At 63.5% G+C, this 19,946-nt stretch overlaps 2 protein-coding genes across 2 annotated transcripts in view; one reads left to right on the top strand and one right to left on the bottom strand.

Moving 5' to 3' along the window:
- Positions 1-19,946, bottom strand: part of SND1 (staphylococcal nuclease and tudor domain containing 1) — an 86,341-nt gene that overhangs the window by 8,343 nt on the left and 58,052 nt on the right. Inside the window, 1 exon segment of the mRNA XM_026687883.2 lies at positions 12,259-12,368. Coding sequence (XP_026543668.2) covers positions 12,259-12,368 — 110 coding nt within the window.
- LRRC4 (leucine rich repeat containing 4) lies at positions 1,012-3,140 on the top strand. The gene has a single exon (XM_026692183.2). The coding sequence runs from the start codon at positions 1,022-1,024 to the stop codon at positions 2,990-2,992; it is 1,971 nt and encodes a 656-aa protein (XP_026547968.1). The 5' UTR covers positions 1,012-1,021; the 3' UTR covers positions 2,993-3,140.

A 19,946-nucleotide genomic window follows, 5' to 3' on the forward strand; every position in this document is an offset into this window, starting at 1 on the left:
GGCCGGCCGGCCCGGCCCTTTGTCCGCCGCTCGCGCCAGCGCTCCGCTCAATGGGGGCTGCGCGGCTGGCCGCCTTTCCCGCTAAGCCCCGGAGGGAGGCGGCGAGGCGAGGGGCGGCGTTGGCTGCGCCGAGCGAAGCCGCCCGCCCGCTTGACGCGGCCGCCCTGCCTGCCGAGAAGCCCCTGCGTCAGCAGCAGCAGCGGCAGCGGCAGCAGCGGCAACGGCGGCGGCCACGGTGGTGGCGGCGGCGGCGGCGGAGTGAAGGACAAAGGATGCGAGAGCCGCCCCGGCGGCTGCTACCTGCGCCAGTCCCCGGAGCCGCGAGGGGGCCGCTGCCAATCGCGGCGCCGGCTTAGGATGGTCCGGGGCTCTACCGCTGCTGCTGCCGCCGCCGCCCCCGCTCGCCCGCCTCCGCCGCCCCGCCTCCCGCAGCAGTCGCCGGCCTCCGCTGAAAGCTGCAGGCGCGGCGGGTTGCAGGTGCCGCAGCTCCCCGCCGCCGGGCCCCGGAGGGCCGCCCGCCGCCTCGCCCGGGACTCCCGCTCGCCGCTCCTCTCCGCCCGAGCCCCCCGCTCTAGGCGCTGCGCCCCGCCGGGCAGGCAGCGAGGCGCGGGCGAGAGGAAGCCGCCGCCGCCGCCGCCGCCGCGCCGGCCATGGAGCTGCGTCCCCGCAGCGCCCCCACCGCTCTCGCCGCCGCCGCCAGCCCTTGTCCCGCCGCCCAAGGACGCGCCCGCACAGCGTCGGCGCCGCTCGCCCGGGCGCCCAGCGCGGAGTGCCGCGGCGGCCGGCCGCCCCGCCAGCCCCTCGGGAGGCCTGACTCGGGCCTCGGGCGACCCGCCACCGCCTCCGGCCGGCCAGCCCCCGCCCGCCGGCCGCTGCGCCCTGTCCCTCCCCTCGATGGAGAACGGCGGCGGCGGCGGCGGCGGCGGCGGCTCCCGGGTCCAGCCGGGCTAAGGCGGGAGGGCGGCGCGCCCCGCCGTCGGCTCCGAGTCCCCGCGATGGTGAAGAATGCTGGCGCCGCACCATGAAGCTCCTGCGGCAGGCTCCTCCGCAGCCCGCCCGGAACGCCGCCCCGCTCGCCTGCCTCGCCTGCCTCGTGGCGCAAGCGTGGCTGCTGGCGTGCGCCGTGGCGGCCAGGCCCGGGCCGCAGAGCTGCCCCTCGGTCTGCTCCTGCAGTAACCAGCTGAGCAAGGTGGTGTGCACGCGGCGCGGGCTGGCCGAGGTGCCCCCGGGCATCCCCTCCGGCACCCGCTACCTGAACCTGATGGAGAACAGCATCAAGGTGATCCAGGCGGACACCTTCCGCCACCTGCACCACCTGGAGGTGCTCCAGCTGGGGCGCAACGCCATCCGGCAGATCGAGGTGGGGGCCTTCAACGGGCTGGCCAGCCTCAACACCCTGGAGCTCTTCGACAACTGGCTGACGGTGGTGCCCAGCGGGGCCTTCGAATACCTCTCCAAGCTGCGGGAGCTCTGGCTGCGCAACAACCCCATCGAGAGCATCTCGTCCTACGCCTTCAACCGCGTCCCCTCCCTCATGCGCCTGGACCTGGGCGAGCTCAAGAAGCTCAAGTACATCTCCGAGGGGGCCTTCGAGGGGCTCTACAACCTGAAGTACCTGAACCTGGGCATGTGCGCCATCCGGGAGATGCCCAACCTCTCCCCCCTGGTGGGGCTGGAGGAACTGGAGATGTCCGGCAACACCTTCCCGGCCATTAAGCCGGGGGCTTTCCACGGACTGAAGTCGCTCAAGAAGCTGTGGATTATGAGCGCCCAGATCAGCGTCATCGAGCGCAACGCCTTCGACGACCTGACGGCGCTGGTGGAGCTCAACCTGGCCCACAACAACCTCACCTCTCTGCCCCACGACCTCTTTGCCCCGCTGAGGTACCTGGTGGAGCTGCACTTGCACCACAACCCCTGGGATTGCGACTGCGACATCTTGTGGCTGTCTTGGTGGCTTCGGGAATACATCCCCACCAACTCCTCTTGCTGCGGGCGCTGCCATGCCCCCACGCACATGCGGGGCAAGTTCCTGGTGGAGGTGGACCAGACAGCCTTCCAGTGCTCGGCCCCCTTCATCCTGGACGCCCCTCGGGACCTCAACATCTCTGAGGGGAGGGTGGCCGAGCTCAAGTGCCGGACCCCCGCCATGTCCTCCGTGCGGTGGCTGCTGCCCAACGGGACGGTGCTGAGCCACGCCTCCAATCACCCACGAATCTCCGTCCTCAACGACGGCACCCTGAACTTCTCCCAGGTCCTCCTGACGGACACAGGCACATACACGTGCATGGTGACCAACGTGGCAGGGCACTCCAACGCCTCGGCCTACCTCAACGTGAGCACGGCGGAGCTCAACACGTCCAACTACAGCTTCTTCACCACCGTCACGGTAGAGACCACCGAGACGTCACCCGAGAACCTCTTCCCCAAGCTCACCAAGCCGGTGCCCACCACCTCCACGGGCTACCAGCCGGCCTACACCACCACCACCACCGTGCTCGTCCGGACGACCAAGACGCCCAGGCAGGACGCCGCCCTGGACGGCAGCGACAAGACGCAGACCAGCCTGGACGAGGTGATGAGGACCACCAAGATCATCATCGGCTGCTTCGTGGCCGTGACCCTCCTGGCGGCGGCCATGCTGGTTGCCTTTTACAAACTCCGCAAGCGCCACCAGCAGAGGAGTACGGTGGGGGCCGCCAGGACCGTGGAAATCATACAGGTGGACGAAGACATTCCGGCGTCTTCGGCGGCGGCAGCGCCCACCACCGGCGCCACCGCCACCCCTTCGACCGCGTCCGGCATGTCAGGTGAGGGGGCAGTTGTGCTGCCGGCTATTCATGACCACTACAACACTTACAAACCCTCCCAGGGGGCCCACTGGACAGAAAACTGCTTGGGGAACTCCCTGCACCCCACGGTCACGACCATTGCCGAGCCGTATATAATACAGACCCACCCCAAGGAGAAAGTGCAGGAAACCCAGATCTGACTCCTTTCCTCCGGCCCCCCCTCCCCTGCCTTCATGACTAACTAAATGCAATAGGATGCACAACAGACAAAACCAACTTTCGCGCCCGGAGGGAGGAGGGCAGCCCCCCCACCCCCTCCGCTCGCTCCCGTATGTGCTTCTACCATTAAGTCTCTGGGGGGCAACAGAAGCAGCAGATTCTGTTCAAGTGTAAAAAAAAGAAAAGAAAAAGAAAGATCCTCTTTTCTAACTTGTTAGCTGTGTTGGGCAGGAAGCGTAACTCCGGGTCCCTCGGACCCCCCTCCCTCCCCCCAGGGACAGAGGCACAGATCCCCATGGCGAGTTTTCCAGACCCATTTAAAGCAGAACCATAAGCCGCCTTGCTCCCAAAGACGGTGGTGGAGACGAGAAAGCAGAACATCTCAAAACCAAGGAACAGGGGGGGGGGGAGTCGTCCTTTTAGAAGATGTTACTTAGAATGCAGTAAAAACAAACCTCGTTTCTATAGAGACGCTCTTTTCTTAAAGCCTCGGGGAAAAAAGCCGTCTCCATATTTACAGTTATCTTATTTCAAAAAGAGGAAAAGGGGGTGGGGGGTGGGAGGTGCACTGAGGGTTTGTACTGTGCCAAATGTTACAAATGCAATAAAAAAAGGTCATTTTTATTTATTTCGTTTTTTAAAGACAGTTACCGGAAGGGAATTAAATACTTGTATCAAATTGCAAAAAAAAAATTAAACCAGCCAGATTAACTGCTCTGTATCCTCTCTCGGTGAGGATGGGGGTGGGGTGGGAGGCAGTGGGGTGCACAGGATGGGCGGCGGGGGGTTTGCTATTTTTTGGGCGGCTTGCTTGCCCTCCCTCCCTCCCGATGGAAGAGAGGGGCTGCTTTGCACCCAGGCCGGCTTTCTCTCTCTCTCTCTCTCTCTCTCTCTGTCTCTCTCTCTCTCTTTCTCTCTCTCTCTTGCTCGCTCTCCAGCTCTGCGACGAGACGCATTCCTGCGGTCTGATCCTCCCGGTTAACCCTCTCGGGGCTCGGGGCCTGGTGCACAAGCCCCCCCTGGCTGGCAGAGGAGCAGGAGGCGGCCCCCTCCCCACAGAGGTGCCAGGGAAGCCTGTCCGGAGGGCGGGCCCCCCTCCCCCCTCCAGCTGCTGCTGCTCTGCCCCTCCTGTCTCTCGGAGGGCACAAGCCCTCTCTGTCTGCCCCCCACCATCCGCCCGCCCCACTCCCACCACATCCTCCTGTGGGAAGGGGCCAGCTCTGCCTCCTGGGCTATGAAACGCCCCATTGTCCTGAGCCTGGCTCTCTTGGGCCTTGGGGCCATGGGCAGAGGGGGAGGCGGGCAGAGGGGGAGGCGGGCAGAGGGAGGGGGCGCTGGCCCCAAAGGCAGGAGAGTCTGACGGCATCTCCCAGGCAGCTGGGGGGCTGCAAGTGAATAAATGTTGTGGAGGCTTTTAGGGATGCCCGAGACGGGGGAGGGGTGAGAGCAGCCCCAGCCCCAACGATTTGGGACCCCGAAACTGCCGGCTAGGCTGAAAGGTGGAGACCCCTTGGGGACAGGGCAGGCGAGCAGGGAGGGGCCCCTCCTCCGGTCCAGGCCAAGGCCGAGGTCAAGGAAGCCCCCCCACCTTCAGACCTAAGTCTTTGATTGGCTGCTTCCCTTTGGGTGCTGCAAGTGCATTTGCGGGGGGGAGCCCACCATGGAGAGGAGACAGTTCCCCTTCGTGGCCCTCCCCCCATATCCAGAGACTAGGTAGTTACACCCCCTCCCCGGGACTCCCTGGGAAGGAGGCTCTGGCCGTGGTGCATAGCCCCTTCTGGGTGGCCTCCCCACAGGAGCCGTCTTTGAGCAGGACAGGTCCCCAAGGGGACGGAGGCCTTGGGCCCAAAGGGCGATGCCACAAGCCCCCCACCCAGGAAGATGCCTCCACCGGAGCCAGCTCCGGTGTGTCCCAGAGGGCCCAGATCTTGGGGTGCCCCTTTTCCAGGGTACAGGTCTCATTTTGGCCACATGCCAGGCCCAGGAGAGCGGGTCCCCAGAAGGCCCAACTCTCCAGGGCCCCCACATACGCAGCGGCCTCTGCCCCCCCAGGGCCCGTCAGCTCTGCAGGGCTGGGGAGAAATGCCTCCCTGCTCACCCCCTCCGGGCCAAGCCAGGGCCGGCTGGTCTCAGCTCAGCCTGGGAGCCCCTCCCTCAAGGAGGGCCCTCCCCCCACCCGGTTGGGTCTTTGGCTCCCCTTTGGCCCCCTCCCTTGCTGAAACCCCACTTAGGGATTTGGGATTGGGTCTCCAGCCCTCCCCTCCTGAAGGAGGCAGGCAGGGCGGGAGGGGAGGGGGGGGAGGGCCGCCTGGCCTCAGAAGCTCTGCTGCTGCCGCCAGTCCCTACAAAGGGCCGGAAGGGAAGCGGCCGAGCCAGCTCTTTCCCCTCCTCTGAACGCTGAATGCTGCTGACTCCGCAGCTGACGGCTGGGGCGCGGGGGGCAGCTGCCACAGCATCCGACTCCCTGGCTGCTGCTGCTGCTGGGCGCCCAGGCGGCACAGAAGGCCGGGGGGCACTCTCAGGCCAGAGAGTCCGGACAGGGGAAGCAGTGAGAGGACCCCCCCGCTCCCAGTGAGAGGACCCCCGCCCGCACAAGCGCCCCTGGGGTCAACATCCTGGTCACAGGCTCAGGAGGTTGTGTGGATGCAGAGGGGAGAAGGCAGGGGGGATGTGTGGGGGGAGAAAGGGGGAGAAACGGGGTTGCCAGCCCAGGCAGGGCCCCCTGCGCCCCCAATCCCTCTCGGGCACAGGCTCTGCTCTCCCTCGCTGGCTTGGTTCATCGCCCCACCAAAACCCAGAGCAAAACACAACATCACAACAAACATCAGAACCATTAATAACAATTATAATCGGCACCAGTAAAACAATACAACAGAAGAGAAAACTAGTCGTGCTCCAGATTAACGGCGAGTGGGTTCAAACAGGCAATTAAGCCGCTCCAATTAGCTCAGAAGTCAGGGGTGCCTTGACAGGGGTGTCGGGCCCCCAGGTGAGCCCCCCAAGGCCAAGGCATCTCAGAGCAGAAGGGCACAAAGAGTGGGAGGAAGCCCCCCCGAATCCCTTCCCTTCCTACTGCTTCTGCTTCCCTGCCCCCCTTCCTCTCAAGCCTCAGCTGGTGGGGGGTCCTTGGTCCGGCTAGCCATGCCGCAGCCCATCCCCCCCGCAGAGAGCATCTCGGTGCCCCCACGCTGGCCCTTAGCCCCCAAAGCAAGGGGGCAAGGGGTGCAGCCTGCCTTGCCCCCCCACTGACCACCTTGGCAGAAGCGAGAGGGGCTGGACAGCTCTGACCCCCTCCTCGAGATAACAGGGTGGCAAACAGAGAAGCACGAGGTAACTTTAAACGTTGATCTACTGTTTTTAATCTCCATATTTTATGGCGTCCAGGGGGTTGTATTTTTTTTAACATCAGCATCACTTCAGGATTTACCGCTGACAGAGTCCCTGAGAGTCCCTGCCGGGCAGCACCGATGCCAGCAGCCTCCGGGCACCGGAAGGAAGGCGGAGACAGGCAGACAGACAGACACCCACCCCCAGACAGACCCAGCACGCAACTGCTTAAAATCCGTATCTCCTTCCCCGAAATCGGCCTCGAATGCACTGAAAGCTCCTGGAGAAAAGGGGCCTCAGAACAGCCCCCCCGCCGCCTCTGAAGGTCGGAAGCCGCTAGTCAGCTGAACCCAGCCCCCAAAGGGCCAGCCCCCGTGGAGAGGGGCTCCTCTCCTCTGCCTTCCGTGAGGGAGGGCCCTGCAGCCCCACCCCCACCCCACAGGGCCAAGGGCCGTGGAGGCCATGGGGTCTCCGGGCCAAGCAAGGGAGGGGAGGCCAAGGGGTCGGCTACCCAACCGGCGCAGCTCTCTTGCGGAAGGCTCCCAAAATAGGCTGTTGGCAGCCAAGCTCCCTTCGGCCTGGCACCCAGGGGGCAAGACAGCCAGGATGGCAGCTGAGCCCCCTTCTCAGGATGGCCAAGGAAGAGGGGCGGCAGGCGGTCTGGGCTCGGGGGGCAGCCCATGCTAGAGTAGGGGAAGGCAACCCAAGCCCCCTGTAAGCTCCCCTAGCCTGCGTTTGTAGCCGCTGAACCTGGGAGGCTGTGGGAATCCGCGAGGGCAGAGCCTCTTCCCCAACAAGTCCCTGGATGATTTCCCCCCACGTGCTCCTCCTGCTCCTCCCTCTGGGGACCAGCAGCCCAGAAAGCATCACGCGGGGCCAGCAATGGAAGGCAGGAAAAGGACACGGACACACACACCGCCCTCCGTCCGTCCGTCCGTCCTCTGCCTGCCCACCTCTGTTTTCGGAGGACCTCCTGCCCCCTGCCTGCCACATCAGCTCTTGTCCTCAAGCCTCCTGTTACGACCATCCCTTCCTCACCCCTTCCGGCTCCATGCTCCTCTTCCTCTCTGGCTTCTTTTCTTAAGGAGCCCTGCCCACGTTCCCCCCGCGACTCTCTCTCTCCCCCTAGAACGAGTGGGCAGAGACCCTCCCTTGCGGACGGCCATTTTCCTTGCCTCCGTCACCACAGATGCCACGTTCTACCCTCCTTGGCACATCTTATGCCATCCCCTCTCCGCCTCTGGGGAGCATCTTTCCACAGCAGGCGACCCCTCCATGCGCCTCCACTCTATGTCTAACTTGCAATTCTTCGCTTTCTCTGCCCCTCCCCTGCCCCCCTCCGCTTTAATCCCAGGTGGGCTGAAACACCCAGGCCAAGGCTGCAGCCACTGGCAGGCAGGCAGGCAGGCAGGCTGGGGAGGGCGAAGGGGGCAGCCACAGAATGGCCGAGGCAGCCCCACAAGCTCCCCGAGCAGCCCAGCTTAGTCCCGTAGCCCAGTGGAGCCTCCTCCAGAGGTGGGAACCTCCCCACTCGGTCCTCTCCCAAGCCAAGGACTTATAAACCAACCCCTCCCCCAGATAACCGGAGGACGAAGCAGCAGCAGGGTCTCCCACAGGGAAGGCAGGGGGTCTGTGGCCCCAAATGGCCCCCGATGTATTTTCACTTCACAAAGGAAGTGGGACCCTCCTGAGCTTCCTCCCACCCGGCCAGGATGCCCCTCGGAGCCCCAGCTGCCCTTCCCCAGGAGTCCCAGCCAGCTCCAGACGCGGGAAGGGGCACCGGAATGGGAAGGGCCAACGCCCAGGACCGCCTCTCCTTCCCCTTGGGAAACCTTCCGCCCTGTTTGGACGTCCCTTGCCTGGATGAGCCCCTCACGGTCCCTGGATTTCCCCTCCCTGCAGCCCCGTCTGCCCCCAGGCAGGATGGATGGAGAACCTCCTTGGCGCTCGCTGAGCCGGGCGGGTGCCTTGCGGGCATTTCATTATCTCCCCCTCCCTGGCCCTGGGGGCAAGGTACCCAGTTTGGCTAAGGCCTCCAAGGAAACCCCCCAGCTCAGAGGGCGCCAAGTCAGACCTGTCCCTGAAGGCTATGCGACCCCTCCCAGAAGGGGCTTCGCTTCTCCTCCCCCGAGGAAAACCAGGGCCATTGATTTCCACGGCTGGCTTTCCAAGGAGCTTACAAACCTCCTGCCCCTGAATTCCCCCAATCCCCTTGGTGGAGGGCGCTCCCTGCGAAGGCTTGCCTGCCGAGGGTCTCCCCAGGGCCTGGACGCCCACGGTTGCCGAAGGGCTTGGAAAGGGTTGTGTCCCTCCATCCGGGCACCTGTTGACCCCCAAATGGCCTCTGGGCAGCATCCGCCAGGCCTCCGGGGCCCGGCCGTTTTCCTTGGATTCCCCCTTTGCTGCACACATTACAATGATGCCCCCCCGTGACTTTCCCAACCTCCAATAGGTCCCTTCTAAAAATAGCGGCCTCCCTCGCCTGCCCCCAATGGAGCCACTGGCTCTATTTGTGGCATCCTTTGAAGCCAATGGAGGAAGGAGGGGGCCCTGGGCTGGGGGCGGCCCATCCAGGCCAGAGGCTGCCCCACGCCCGCTGGTGCCTGGAGCTGCTGCCGTCCCCTGGGAAGGCCCAGCCCTCCAAGCAGAGGAGAAACAGAAGCCTCACCAGGGTCCCCGAGGGGGCCCGGAGTCTTTGGGGCACCTTGGAGACGGAGGCCTTGCCCCGAGCGCTCAGCCCTAAACCGGGGGCGGGAGGGGGCGGGAGGACCACCAGGGGCCCCCGGGTCAATGGCCTGCTCTTGTGGGGGTGGGGGCTGCAGCAGGGGCCCGGGGGCAGAGCCAGAGGGCTGCCCTTTCCTGCCTTCACCTACTCCCTGGATCGGCAGACAAACCATCATGGGGGAAGGAAGCCCCCAAGGCTGATGTTCTCTGGCCCAGCGTGGGAGCCCCCTGCGCCCCCTTGCCTGAGCTCAGTGAGCAGCTATGCTTCCCGCCCCCAGGGCCTGCCTGGGAGGAGGGGCCTTGGCCAGAGCGGGGGAGGGTTCCCTAGTGTGGGCTGCCTTGACCCCGACTGTCTCAAGAGCAGAGAGGGGCAGCGGGACCCTGTTCTCCTCCCTCAGAGAGTCCGGTCTGTAGCTGCCGCACCTCCACCGGGACCTTTGGAGCCCCCTGGGAAAGGCTGCCCCTCCTCCCCTCCCCGCATTTTCTGCCGGGAGAATCGAGCCTCCTCCAGGAGCTGCCCCCCATCCCTGCCCACTGGCCCTGGAGAAAGTCCGCAGGGGGCTTCCTGCTTCTGATTCCCGGGCTGCCTTTCCCCCCTCCCCAGAGCACCCAGGGGAAGGGAAGGCCCTGGTTCTGGCAGAGGGGGCCGGGGGCGGTCTGGCAGGAGGCAAAGGGTGGAGGGCAGGAGTCTGGCCAGGCAGCCCTTGTGCCCGGGTGGCAGAATCCTTGAGTGGGCCTCGGCCTTTGGGGAAAGCGGAGCCTGCCCTCTTGGCCCCCACCCCTCCCCCGCCCCAGGGTAAGGAGGAGAGGGGCTCCAGCAGCAGCCAGGCCTCCCTGGCCTGGGGGAGGGACCCTGGGGGAGAGCCAGGGAGTTCGGGTTGGGTGGGGGTCCCTGAGGGGGAGCCGAAAGGAGCAGAGGCGCCAGTGGGGGACGGAGGAGTCCTCGGTGCTCTCTGAGCTTAGCTGCTTTTTTGCATAAGTTTCGTTACCCAAGTAGGTAACGTTATCAGTGCTAGAGGGGAGGGGGTTTGCAGGGAAGAGGAGGAGGAGGACCTCCAGGGAGAGCACCCCCCTCCTCCTCCTCACGGAAGGAGCCCTAAAGAACTGGAAGCGGGACAAACGGCTGGAGGAGAGAAAGGGGGGGTCCTCCTGTCTCCTCTCCAGTTTCCCCACCAGAGATGGGGCAATTCAGGGGCGGCTTCGGTTAAAGGTGGCTAATGGCTGAATCAGACGCGCCAGTAAAAGTGTCATAATTATCACGGCTTGCTGGGAAAAGCCATGCGGACGGGGGGGTGCTGGACGAGGGGGGTGCCGGTGTGTTGAGGAAGAGGCGGCGGTGGGGGTCTCCTTCGTTTGGGTGGAAGAGAAAAGGGGACCAGGAAGCAGGAAAGAAGAGGGGGTCCCCAGCAATGTGGACCACGAACGGGGGGCGAAGGGAGATGAAGGTCCCCCCACAATCGATGTGGAGGGAGGGGAAGGAGGGAAGGAGGGAGCTGCTTTGAAAGGGCCACCAGGCAGCTCAGGGAAGGGAAAGGGGTGCAGGAAAGCGGGGATCCCGGGGGATCGGGGGGCAGAAAGGGGCCTCGTGGGCAAGAGGGAGGAATGGAAATGAGAGCGGGGGGTCAAAGCTGAAAGTCACTTTGTTTATTTCTAACCTGCCTTTATTCGTTTTACAAACAACTCAAGACCACAGCACCCTCCCCCGCAGATGGATTGGGCCGAGGGGGAGGGGCTGGCCCAAGGCCCCCCAGCTGGCCCTCCTGGCCACGGCGGAACTTGAACTCACGATCTGCCGGCTCTGGCCTGGTGCCTTAACCACTAGACCTGGCTGCCCCCTCCCCTCCCCCAGACCCGTCCGTGCACCCATTGTATTTAAACTGTTCATTTGGCTGCCCAGATTAAAGGCGGCCAGAGGTAAACCATGGTTTCCAATGGCTGAACCCCCATCAGCCCCTCCCCCATCACCTCCCGCCAGGCCAGCCAGTTCAGGGAAGGAAAAAGAGGGGAAAGGGCTGGTTGGACTGTTTGTGAGGAAAGAGAGTGGGGGGTCCTCCGAGGTTGCAAGGGGGCTGTGCGGGGGGAGGGAGGGGCCTTGATCTGCCAGCTGAGGGAGCAGGTCAGGCGGACGGACAGCGAGGCCCCTCAGGAGGCTCCTCGGACAACAGAAGGCCACAAAATGGGGCTGGGGGGAAAGCAGCAATAGGGGCTGTTCGAAGGACACAACTCTCCCTCTCGGAGAAGCAGGCAGGGCTCAGGCTGAGAGCCACAAGACGGGCCGGGGGGAGGTGGGGGGCTGCACTGGGGCGGGGGGCTCCAGCCACGCCCCAAAGGGGGTTAATGCGAAAAGGAAACCGGGGGAGCCGAATGGGGAGATCCTGCAGGCAGAATTTGAGGAGCCCCCAAAGGGGACAGAAACCAAGGGGTCAGTAAGGGAGGGAGGCCAGGGGAAGCCCAGCGTCTGATGGGGGGTCCGGGAAGCGCAGGCTGAAGCACCTGGAGCAGGAGGTACGGGGCAAAGCGGGCGAAGGCGAAAGAAATGGGGAGGGGCAGGCAACGGCCACGCTCGCCCTACTTTCTCCCCCTTCCCTTTAGGCCAGCTCTGCCGGGCGGGCGGCTCCCTCTGCTCTGGGAAGGGAAGAGGGGGCCTGGGGGGCTGCATCCTCTCATGGGCAGCTCTAGGGAGAGAGGGCGGGTCCACACAACACCCCCCCACACACACACACACCCTATGTCACCTGGAACTCCCCCTCCCTGCGCTTTGTAAACCAGGAAACCGGTCCTGCGGAGAAAGCAGCAGCCGGAGAAAGCAGCAGCCGTGCATGGAAGGCCCCCTCCCCCTCAGGGGTCTGCTGGGCTGCTCCCGGCCTGGCCAGCCGCAGGGGACCCTCTCCCAGGACTGACCCCTGGGGGCGTGGGCGCTCACTTGCCCCATGCCCAGAAGCCTGCCCCCCACTCGTGGAACTGGCCCTAAGTGGTCAAGCCCGCCTGGCCCCTCCACCCAGCCCTTCTGAAGGGGGCAGCCAAGGGCAGAAAGCCCTGCGGGCCAAGAGAGCTGGGAAGACCCTCCATCACAGCAAGGGAGATTCCCCCCGCCTCACAAAGGGCATCGAGAGCAAGCAGAGAAAGGCAGCCAAGTGGGCCGGTGGGAAAGAGGCGAAGTCGAGGCGCAGAGACGCAGGGAGGGCCGCCCTCCTACCTCTCGCTGCAGCACCAGTTCTTTTGTGAACAGCATGGCTTCTTCGCTGAAGGGCTCCCCTTCCTGGACCAGGCCTGGCAGGTTCCGGGCTCCACGGGGACATTCGATGCCTGGAGGAGAGAGAGACCTCCGTCACCCACAACCAGCCCGCCATTTGCAGCCCCCCACCACCGCCCGACATCAGGAGGCGTTTTCCCCAGGCCGGTCAGAAGAAAGCCAGAGCCGTGGGGACCAGGTGCTTAGACCCCTCTGGGGTCCCCCACCCCGTGTTATTCTGCAGGAGCACCAGACCCCTTTCTTCCTCCACCCCCCACTGCTCCCCAAGGGCAGAGGAGGAGGAGGCCATCAAAGAGGGTCGCCCTCAGGCCCAGTGGGGACAGGCCTGGCCGCTGGAGGACACCCATCCGGGTCGCCCAGGCACAGCAAAGAATCGCCCCTCAGCGCCCAGTGGGTCCAAGAGGAGCCGGAAGGTGACAAGGGGCGAAGTGGCCAGCCAGGGGCACAGAACCAGCCCCAAAAGTTCTGCCTTCCACAGTCAGATGAAAACCACTGAATAAAATGCGAGCGAGAAAAATGCAAGGCTTTACCTACAGAAAAGAAGAAGGGGGCGGAGGCAGCCTCTAGGGCGGCAGAGTCAGAGGGGGCCCTGAGGGCGATTCAAGGGAAGCGGGGGGACGGGGGGGACCAGCTGGCCAAGGCGGGCAGAGAACCAAGTTTGTCACAAGGGCGCAGGAGTCCAGGGGCCTCCAGGCCCAGCTACTTGGGTTGCCCGTGGGTTTGGTTTTGCCACCCTATACGGACTCTTTGGCAGGACACCGCACCCCCCCCCGCTTTCCATGGGTCCTTCCCACCACGCCAGATGTCCCCCACCACAGACACCATTCCCTCCCTCCCTGGAGGCAGAAGCCCGGGGGCCTTGAGTGCCTCCCTGTGCCGGGCGTCCTGCTTCTCCCTTGGCCCCGGGCGACCGGCGGAGAGCAGGCTTACTTGGAAAGGGTGGCCACACCAGAGAAGCAGCCCTTGTCACGGGCAAGGCATGGCTCCTGATCGCCCTGGAGGGCTGGAGCAGAGGCTGGGGGGGGGGGGGGGTGGGTAGGTAAACCCTGAAGGGAAGAGGAGGCCGGTGCAAAAGGCGAGGCTCGCAAGATTCCAAACCACCTGGCAGCCCCCCACCCCCCACTCCTGGGCACCTGCAGCTTCCTTTAAGGGGGGGGCAGCGGGAGGGGCTGGGTCTGCACGGGAGCCGCCCATTCAGTTTTGCACAGTACTTAAAAGTGCAGGAAGGGCCAGTTACCTATTTGATTTCGAGAAGGAAAAACTGGAACATCCGATTTGGGGAAATCAGTGGGTCTGGGCTTTTTCAAAAAAAGTGATACACGCTTCCTATTGCTTAAAAGGAAAGCCAATCGTCAGAAAATATTGTTATGGATCCACTGGACCATGTTTGGAAAGCGGTGAACGTTGGATTTCCTACGCTGGCAACATAAGAAGCGGGAAGATTTTTAAAACTCGCACCAGTTCCCTTGGTATAACGTTGTTTTTGTTTCCAATTCTTATATGAGTATTAATACAACTCTGGGAAGCCGCCCCGCACTTGGAGATCCAGATGCTGAAGTCGATGTGGAGCACATGGCGCCTGTCATCTGGCAAGGAGCTTCGGCTCCACTCAGCCTGGATGTGACAAGAGGATAATCCCAGGTAACTGGGAAATCTGTCAACCTCCCGACTCGACTCGGAGGAAGGGGCCCGGGACACCGGCTGGCTAGACTTGGCTAAACATGGCTTAAAAATGCTGTCACGAGTGTGTTTTCTGAGAGAGCAGAAATGCCAGTCAGTTCTGTGTCATCTAAAATCTAATCAGAATTCCCTCTGCCTCTTAATGACTCTTAACGAAGTTATTAATCGACGCCTGGAGAAGCAGAGGAGCCCCAGCCCAGCCCCGCAGCACTGCATTCGCCCCCTCCCTTTAGCCAGGCAGCAGCGCCTTCACCTCTCCTGAACCTTGCCAGGCTGGGCAAAGAACAGCCAAACAGCTGGCACAAATGCCACAGGGCACCTGGTCAAACAGCGGGGCTGGAATCAGGACACTGTATACCTCAAGCATTCCCCCAGTCCATTAGGAAGGGCCGACCACGTAAACTTAAGCCTAGGGAAGCTGGCTTGTCAGCAGACCTTGCTGGGCCACCCGACTGCTTTCAAGGGGTCACGGTGGCCTTCTCTCCCCCTGCGGAAGAGGGGAGGGCTCAGCCAAATCACCGGCTGCTTCCTAGGGCACCTCAGGATGCCGGTCGCTCGGCCCGAGATGCTCCTTGAACGAAAAGAGGCGTCCTGTCCAGAGCCCGGGTTCCAGCCTGCCCCCTTTTCTTCCTTGGTGGAAGAGGCAGCAGAGGGGGCGGAAGCCCAAAGGGTGGGGCTGGAGGGGTCTGAAGAGGCGCCTTCTGCCAGCTTCCTCTCCTTGCCGGCCCTTCCCAATGGGAGGTTGGGCACCAGGGGCCGCGGGGGCTGAATAACTGACCCCCAAAGGGGCCCCAACTTTGAGAAAGGTGTCAAAGGAAAGATACAGCCTGACAGTGGACGGGATGTGGCTGGGGTGGCCGAGGGGGGAATCCAATCCACGGAGGGACCTGGCGGCATAGAGGGGTGGGTAGGCATGGAAGCCTCTGCCCCCCTCCTGCTCAAGGGCCCCGCAGGTGTCATGCAGAGGAGGGAACCTGCTGCTACTCGGCTGCAAAGACGACAACCAAAGGGCTTCCTATGGCTACACCAAACGGCTGGGAAGGAGGAGAAAAGCCGGAGTCTGCAGGTTTTCCCTGCCCTCTTTATTCTCATCCAGCTTCTAACTAACAGAATAACAAAGCTGGAAGGGAGCTTGGAGGTCCTCTAGTCCAACCCCCTGCTCAAGCAGGAGCCCCGACACCATTCTGGACAAGCGGCTGTTAAGGGCCCCCGAGCCCTGGAGAGAAACCCTGCCAGGGGCTGATGGCTCTCCCTGCCAGGGGATTCCGCACTCAGGTCCTGGTTGCTGCTCTCCTGGACTGGTTTCCATCCGCTGCTTCTTGTCCTGCTGCCCTCGGGGGGCCTTGGAGCAGAGGTGGGCCCCCCCTTTTCTTTGGAGCAGCCCTTCAAGTACTGGAAGACGGCTATGATGTGTCCCCCCCCCCCAGTCCTTCTTTTCATCAAACTGGACCCACCCCCATTCCTGCAGCCGTCCTTCCTCCGTTTTAGCCTCCAGTCCCCCAATCCGCTTTGTTGCTCTTCTCTGCACTCTTGCCAGAGTTTCAACATCTTCTTTGCACTGGGGCGCCCACTTGGTACTCCAAGGCCGTATAAAGTGGCATCAACACTTCACGTGTTGATCTGGGGCCTATCCCTGTTAAGGCGGCCTCGGACTGCGTTGGCTTTTTTGGCCGCTGTAGCACGTGGCGGGTTCATATGTATTGATAGATTGTCCCTCTCGCCGTCACTGCTCTTGAGCCAGTGCCACCTATTCTATACCTGGGCACCCGGTTTTTCTTGCCTGTGCTCTTCTCTTGCCACTGAACTGCACTTTCCTGGATTGGGCCCCGTGTCCTTCTGGATCTCCAGCCCGTCGTGTCGGCTATTCCAACCAGCTTGATCTCATCTGCAAATGTCAACTGGCTTCCTCCACTACGTTCCATTTTCTCCTCTCCTTGCAGTTATTTGCAATTGAGCTTTTATCACCTTATTTTGGGGGAATTTCCACTGACTTTAGGGCACTTTTCAGGATGTGGTCAGTCAGCCAGGCCTGCCTCCAGAATGGCCAAGGAGGACAACGGGCTGTTCAGCAAGCAGCCAAAACCCAGGCACAGGGGAGGGGGGACTCTGAGGAGGGGAGGGGGAAACCAGGCCTTGGCCAAGGGCTGCCCCAGCCAGGCAGCCTGCCTCTGCTTCCACCCGGCTCTCTGGACCAGAGGAAACGCTGGCGCGACAGAGGAAAGTGCTTGGCGTGGCAGAAAGGTGGCACCCGGCCCTGCCACAGATTCCCCCCCCCCCCTTTTGCCTAGGAGGCTCTTCGGCATCCTGCGAGCTGGCACCGGGCAGCGCATGCCCCGCTCGCTCTGGCTGCTCCCTGCAAGGAAGTGCTGATGTGGCAGCAGCAGGGAAGGAAGCTGCTGGCCACAGGAACCCCCCCTCACCCCCTCCTCCTCCGTCCTGGGGAGCACTGGGCAGCCCAGGAAGGGCACATCATCCTCTGCAGCTCCATCTCACCCAGTCTGTGCTGGGGGCAAACTAACCGCCCCCCCCACCTCCAGCAGGCATGCTGCCCCCTGCCTCAAAATTGGGAGGGGGCTCCCTGGGACGGAGAGGGCAGGAAGAGCGAGCGAAGGATCCCAAGGTCCCCTGCTTGCTGGGGGGGGGTGTCAGTTTGGCTCAGCAGACTGAGCCAGGGGGAGGGGAGCAGGCAAGGGGCACGGATGTGGGCAGACATGCCAGGAGGAGGCGGAGCAGAAGGGAGGGGGAGGGAGACCCCCGGCCCCCTTTCTTCTACAGAGAAGCAGCCTCCAAGAACATGGGGCAGCTGCCGGCTGAAGAGAGGCCGCATCCACTCCTCGCGCGCGCACACACACACACACACACACACACAGGCCTGAGTGCGCCTGGGGGAGGCCGGGGAGATTCCCGGGGCAACCACAGAAAGTGAAGGGCAGCCCAAGTGAGAGGCGCAGGCGGGCAGCCCAGGCAGCCCAGGGCCAGTGCAGCAGGCAGCAGCCGAGGGGGGGATCAGGGTCGCCGGAGCCTTGGCAGGGATCATTTTAAGAAATCCAGCTCATTGGGCGCCATCAGATTTGGAGCATTGTGCACCCCTCACTGCTCGTGGAAGGTGAAGCGGGGAGGTCTGGGGGGGTGGCTGTGCGATTCTCCAAGGAATGAATGAATGAATGAATGAATGAATGAAGGAAGGAAGGAAGGAAGGAAGGAAGGAAGGAAGGAAGGAAGGAAGGAAGGAAGGAAGGAAGGAAGGAAGGAAGAGCGTGAGAAATCCCAGCCCTGCAGCAGAGCACTGGAGAGGAACCGAACCGAAGGAAGGAGATTCGGGGGAAACTGCAGGCAGCCGCATCCCGAGCAGATGGCAGCCCGCAAGGGGAGATGCTGTGGGGCGCAAGGCTGCCATCCCAGCAATGGAGGCGCCACGAGGGAGAGCCACGGCGTGCACCTGCGCCACAACCCGGGCTGCATCTGCAGGGTCACCTTTGCCTGCTGCATATGCCGATCCTCTCCAGGCAGCCTCCTCCTCCTCCTTGGGCTGGGGGCCGGTTTGCCGGGGAAGGCGGTGGGGGGAGGGGCACGTTGGGCAATGGGAGGCTCCCTTGCCCTCAGAGGGCAGCAGCAGCAGCAGCAGCCACGGAAGCCCTACGTGCCAGAATCAAAGTCTGAAAACAGACCATCTTTGGGGCGCAAAGAGAAGCAAAAGAGGAGCTTAGACCGCCTTTCCGGAGGGAGGGAGGGAGGGAGGGAGGGAGGCTGCCCCACGGCCAAGAGGATCCCCGCAGCCCTTCCTGGGGGGGGGGGGGTTGTGCCAGGGCTCCCAGCCCCTGCAGGGGAAGGGAAGGGGACCGCCACTCCTAGTCCAGGAGACAGCCGGGAGTGCAAGGACGAGAGGCCGAGCAGGGCATCAGTCCAGGTGGGTCATGCCAGGGCAGGCGGGCAGCACTGCAGCTCCCCCAAAGGGCAAAGGTCAACTGGAGCTCACCCAGGCACAGTTGGCACCGGGATTTTGTGGTGGTCCCAAGGGGAGACCCCCACCTGACTGGGCCTGACCCTTTGACCCTCTTTATGGCAGTCGTTAAGCGATCCCATTTCTGCAGGAAACGAGCAAAGCAGTGGGGAACCACAGTCACAAGAGACCTCAACCCATGGTGGTGCACTCCGCTTGCCGGGTAGCTGCGGGGGACGGGGTGGGGCGGAGCATTTCCCAGCAGCCGCGCTTCCCAGGCCATAGAGCGCCCCCTCCTGGCCTGTGGTCAGGAAAGGACCGGTCGCAATTCGAGGACTAGCGGTGCCCTCCTCTGAACGTTCTGCCTTTCTCCAAATTCCTAATTCTGTGTGAGGCCCAGAACTGGAGACGGTGCTCCAAACGCGGCCTGGTCCGAGTTGCAGGCCCCCAACGTGGGAGCCACAGAGCTCCTCACTGCATCGGCCTTTGTGGCAGTTGCGTCACAGCGCTGACTCCCCACATCGCCCCAAGCCAGCCCTCCCCCCCGCCTCTCCCGGGCGATGGGCGGAGCTTCCCAGAGAAGAAGCCAGATGTTCGATTCCATTCTGGGGCTCCCCTCCAGCCCTTCGTCCCATCAACCCAAAGAAGGGGTGAAGAACGAGGGTAAGAACCCCCCTACAAGCCCTCCCCCTTCCTTCCCAGGGGACCAGGCAGCTGCCCTGAAGGCCTGGGGAGGGCAGGCAGACTCTGGGGGGTCCCAAACAAGGGCGGCGGCGGCGGCAGCAGCAGCAAGGAGCTTCCCCCAGCCCTCCTCTCTTGGGGAGCTGCCCTGGACCCTCCCCCAGAGACCCCAGGAGGGCCGTGCAAAGGTGGGAGGGACAGGCAGGGCTCAGCTCTCCCTTGGGGCCCTTCCTGGCTCTGCCCTGGCCAGGCAAAACCCTCCTTCCCCCCTTCTCTCCAGGACGGCCTCCAGGGCCCCAGCACCCCAAAAGCAGGGCCAGGCGTTCCCCGTGAGAGGGGCCCAGCCCAGCCCAGCAACGGTGGCCCTTCTCCATGGTCGCCTGCGCCCCGCCTGCTTCTCTCAGGCTGCCCGGCTGGGTGAGGGGCTGAGCTCAGGGCACGACCGACAACCCACCAGCTCCCAGGCCCCTACAAGGCCCAGCCCTGGTTTAGACCCCCCACACCCCTCCCCTCCCCTCCTTTGCGGCTCCAAGGCCTGGCGCCGGGTTTCCTTCTGGGCAAGGCCACCGGGGGGATCTCCTCCAGAGCCCCCTCTGCAGCAGAAGGGCGGGGGGGTGTGCTGCCTGCAAATGTTAGGCCCCCACCCCAATGCGGGGGAGGGGGAACGACAGGGTGGCATTCATTCCAGGGCCTGCTCTCTCTCTGGGCACAGCTGGGGCAGGAAACAAGCGCCCCCGCTGAGAAATGGGGGCATGGAAGCCCCCCCCCCCCCAGAGCAGCCTCAGAGGTGGGAGGGACAAGTCAGCTGGTTCATCTTCTCTTCCTCCCTTCACCTATGGCTTGGGTGGGATCTCAGAGGGCATCTAGTCCAACCACCTGCTCACTTCCGACATCTAACAAACCTTCAAACTTCCAGTGGGGGGTGTGTGTGTGTGTGAGATGCCTGCACTGCTTAACGCCCTGGAACGGAGGGTCGTTGACCAAAGCCCAGCAGCCAACCTGCTCTCCCCTCTCCTGCCAAGCCAGGTGCCCGAAAGACAGGCGAGGTTTGGCCCCAAGGAGCCTAGCTGGTCCCTCCGGGGGCAGCGCCAGGACGCCGGCTGCGGGGCCCTGGGGGGGAGGGGGAAAAGTCCTTCCCAGGATCCCATAATTATACTAGAATCCAATTAGAAAGGTAAAGCCGATTCTTACAGCTCCACGTTCCCACTAATGGTATAATTCCATGAAGGGCTGGGCAGGCCAGGAACCCCATTACGGAGCCTCCCCATCCCATCCCGGGACCTCCTGCAGGCCCACGGGGGCTCCTCCGCTCAGCCGGGCCCCACCAGCC

The sequence above is a fragment of the Notechis scutatus genome, chromosome 6 (genome assembly GCF_049901735.1).
Source record: "Notechis scutatus isolate UNSWTSFEM ecotype Mainland chromosome 6, rNotScu1.2, whole genome shotgun sequence".
NCBI lineage: Eukaryota > Metazoa > Chordata > Lepidosauria > Squamata > Elapidae > Notechis > Notechis scutatus.